This window comes from Dromiciops gliroides, chromosome 1 (assembly GCF_019393635.1).
Source record: "Dromiciops gliroides isolate mDroGli1 chromosome 1, mDroGli1.pri, whole genome shotgun sequence".
Lineage (NCBI taxonomy): Eukaryota > Metazoa > Chordata > Mammalia > Microbiotheria > Microbiotheriidae > Dromiciops > Dromiciops gliroides.
The window spans coordinates 17966274-17970383 of record NC_057861.1 but is presented as its reverse complement, the minus strand read 5'-3'; the positions used below and the strand labels follow the sequence as shown (position 1 = coordinate 17970383).

Genomic DNA, 4110 nt, shown 5'->3' with positions numbered 1-4110 from the left:
CTTCAAGTTAACTAGATTGTAATCACACCTGGCTAGCCCTTAAGAAGGTATGGTTCTCAGAAGCTAAAGACTTTGAACTTAACTTGAGAACACCTTCAAGTTCAGTGAACCAATGGATTTGGATGCCGCCTACCAATCAGCTTGAAGCAGTGTATAAGGACCGCCTATGATCTGGACCTATAAAATGCTTCCACTCAGTTTGCTAGAGAGTTCATGGTTGAAGCAGGCTCGTGGTGGAGGACTTGAGGAAGAACCAGACCAGGCTGGAACTCTAAGCTAGATAGGCCTTTTCTTTTTTTTTCCTCTCTCTTTTTTTTTTTTAGTGAGGCAATTGGGGTCAAGTGACTTGCCCAGGGTCACACAGCTAGTAAGTGTTAATTGTCTGAGGCTGGATTTGAACCCAGGTACTCTTGACTCCAGGGCCAGTGCTCTATCCACTGCACCACCTAGCCACCCCAGATAGGCCTTTTCTTAACTCCATGTGTTCTTTTTTTTCTAATACCTAGTATGCTTTAATAAGTGCTTAATGCCCAAAGACTGGTGCTAAAGCTTCTAATTTAAGGCAACCACCCATTTAGATTTCAATCATCATATATATTCAGAATAAATATAAAGAGAATGAATGCAAATAAATATATTATATTTTGGGAGAGAGGGTAATAGGAATAGTGAGCATCAATGAAAGCTTCATGTGGTGCCTGCTTTATAACTTGAAGAAGAGGGGGATACCATGAGACAGATTCAAGGAGGGAGGATGAGGAAAGGCCTATGAAAAGGCATGAAGACTAGGAAATGGAGTACGTGTGAAAGAAAAAAAAGGTTTGCTTGGGCTGGATCACAGTATGTGGGAGGAACTTCAGTTTTGTCTGAATCCTTGTGTCCTTGATTGCAAAGTCAGTGCTCAATCCACTGTGCCAACTAGCTGCCCATGGGCGGGAGAATCTGTCCAATGAGGCTAGAAAAAGACTTGGATCCCGTTGTATGGATCTGTAAAAGCTAAATAGAGGAGTTGGTATTTTATCCGAAAGGCAATAGGGAGCCACTGAATAATACTGGGGAGAGGAATGACTTGGTTAGTGCCACTCTTTAGGAAAATCACTTTGGCAGCTGCATGCTGGATGAGGTGGAGTGGAGAGCCATGAAGCAGGGAGACTGAGCAGCAAGCTACTGCAAAAATCTAGAGTGTGACATGGCAGCACCCAAAGCCAGTGCCATTTTTGGGTGTGCTGAGACACATAGTGTCCAAGGTGAGGACAGTAATGTCCCCAGTGTACTCTGCCCCAGTCAATTAGTCAACCAATAAATAAGCATTTATTAAGCAGCTATTATGTACTAGGCACTGTGCTAAGTGCTGGGGACACAAAAAGAGGCAAAAGACAGTCCCTGCCCTCAAGGAGCTTACAATCTAATAGAGATTTTGTGAGCTAGTGCCTATACCTCTAGAGACTACACGCTACAAGTTTTCAGTCTAAAAAACTGGGTGAATCCATGAAAGGGATGACATTCTGGGACCTCATTCGGATGCCTACAACAACCCTGTGTTATTATTGTGATGAATGGGGGGGGGGTTGTATAAGAGGGTGAACAAAGAAAGCCCAGGCAAGAACTAGCTCACAAAATCTCTATTAGATTGTAAGCTCCTTGAGAGAGAGAGATGACTCCGGAATTGAGGGAGGCTGACTACTTTGTGCAGGTCTGTGTCATTTAAATCCAATTCACCCATGAGTCAAGAGATCACGATGTGATGCCATCGGTCTTCTTCGAAGACAAAGGACAAACAACAACAATTGTAAAAGGCTATAGACATGTGACCCATTATTATTATAACTCATGGAGGGCAGGCTTCCTGCTTGGTGACTGGACATTTTCCCTGGCTTTCCTCCATACCTGGAATTCTTTCACTTCTCCCCTTCACCTCCTGCCTTTCTTGGTTTCCTCTGGGTCCCAGCTAAAATTTCTCCTGCTCCAAGAAGCCTTTTCCAATCTAGTGCCTTCCTTCTGCTGATCACTTCTAATTTATTCTGTATAGTTGTTATCAAGTCATCCCCTCCATTAGGCTTTGAGTTCCTTGAGAACAGAGACTGTCTTTTGCCTTTCTTGGTATCCCTAGTGCTTAGGACAGTGCCAGACACATAGTAGGTGTCTAATAAATGCTTGTTGAATGACTTCCATCCAGTTAAAAACAATCTAATCCCACCTATCCATGGTGGGGATAAATGATTCTTTTGGACAGAGATGATAATGTGGCGCCCTCTGCTGTCTGAAAGACCGAATAACTGGGATTCTAGGATAATAGATTTAGACTTGGAAGAGGAATTGAGAGTCATTCTAGCCCAAACCCCTCTTTTTACAGAGGAGGAAACTGAAGCCTAGAGAGGTTAAGTGCTTGGCCCAAGGTCACAGAGGTCCAGCTGGGATGACTCTCTACACAGCCCTGACCTCACTTTGGTACTCCAAATGAGTATCTATTCAATGCCTAGAGGTTGCCCGACCTTGCCATTTCTGGCATTGGCACCATCCACTCTCTTATTTTCAAAGCTTTAATGTTATTTGTGACCCATATAAACTACGGTCACCATGACTACTACTAGTAGAGTGGGAGTGTGGTTTATTGGATAGTATGCTGTACCTACAGTCCAGATAGCCTGGGTTCTAATCCTGTCTTAGACACATACTAGATATGTGACCCTAAACAAGCCTCTTAACCTTAGTTTCATTAACTGTAAAATGGGGGCAACAATATTTTCAATACCTCCCTCACAGAGTTCTTGTGAGGATCAAATGATACAATATATGTATAGCATTTTATAAATACCAGCTATTTTACTTTTCTCTCTTGATTACACGTTCTTTAAGGTGAAACTCCAACGTCACAATTTTCTGCATGTTTTTTCTCCATTTTAGTCATGGCTATTTATCCCTTGCCCCAGCCCCAACCTTCCATAGTGTTTGTTTGCACTTGTCCATTATTTTGTCCTGTAATTCATCATCTGAACATATTTCAGCTAGGAGATGGTATGCTAGACTTGGAGTCAGGAAGACCTGAGTTCAAATCTGGCCTCGGACACTCACTAGCTATGTGAATGTGGCTAAGTCACTTTACTTCTGCTTATATCAGTTTCCACATCTCATCTTTAAAATGGGGATAATAATAACTCTTAGAGTTTTGGGGAAGATCAAATAAAATAGTATTTATAAGGTGCTTCGCAAATCTTAAAAGGCTATAAAAATACTAGTGATGAGAATAATTATTAAAATAACACCATGATTAATTATTAGCACCACAGTCATGATATTGATGTATTTTTGTCAATATTATATTAATATTGACACCAGTTTAACAATATTATACAATATGAGGATTATAGGATTGATATGCCATTAATATAATCATAGATATTATTATTTCTTCATTGTCAAATGACAAAGGAGAAGTTGCTAATGGACACGAGTTAGTTGCCCCACGTGGTCAATCAAGGTCTGAGCAAGAGAAATGGCATAAAGGATGTCATTAAGGGAGACCAGTGTTCAAATATCACCTCAGGGTTTTATCATAGTTGTCTGAGTCTGTTAGAACCTGCTCAAACCACTTGGCCTGTCTCAGTTTCCTTAACTGTAAAATTGAGACCTCTCATCTCTCTCTTTCCTCTTTTTGCTGCTGCCATCATGGACACCAGCCGCGTGCAGCCCATCAAGCTAGTTTGGGTCACCAAAGTTCTGGGCCAGATAGGTTCTCAGGGCCAGTGCACCCAGGTGCGCATGGAGTTCATGGACTACACGAGCCGCTCCATCATCCACAACGTGAAAGGCCCCATGCGGAAGGGAGATGTGCTTACCCTGCTCAAGTCGGAAGGAGAGACCCGGAGGCTGTGGTGAAACCCGCCTGTGGAGGCCCCTAGGCTGCTGCTTGTGATATGACTGCTAAGAGATATGTAAAGGGGGGCGACTAGGTGGCGCAGTGGATAAAGCACTGGACCTGGATTCAGGAGTTCCTAAGTTCAAATCCGGCCTCAGACGGTTGACACTTACTGGTTGTGTGACCCTGGGCAAGTCACTTAACCCCCACTGCCCCACAAAAAAAAAAAAGAGATATGTAAAATAAAGTTTTGT

The 4110-nt window shown here is 42.7% G+C and overlaps 1 protein-coding gene across 1 annotated transcript; it reads left to right on the top strand.

Moving 5' to 3' along the window:
* The first annotated feature begins 3666 nt into the window (after positions 1-3666).
* Positions 3667-3876, top strand: LOC122744427 (40S ribosomal protein S28-like). Its single transcript, XM_043989917.1, has one exon. It carries the CDS (start codon positions 3667-3669, stop codon positions 3874-3876), a length of 210 nt encoding a protein of 69 aa, XP_043845852.1.
* The last annotated feature ends 234 nt before the right edge of the window (positions 3877-4110 follow it).

Bases quoted from the DNA above. Each gene is read 5' to 3' on its own strand.
- LOC122744427 (XM_043989917.1), top strand. From the start codon at position 3,667: ATGGACACCAGCCGCGTGCAGCCCATCAAGCTAGTTTGGGTCACCAAA.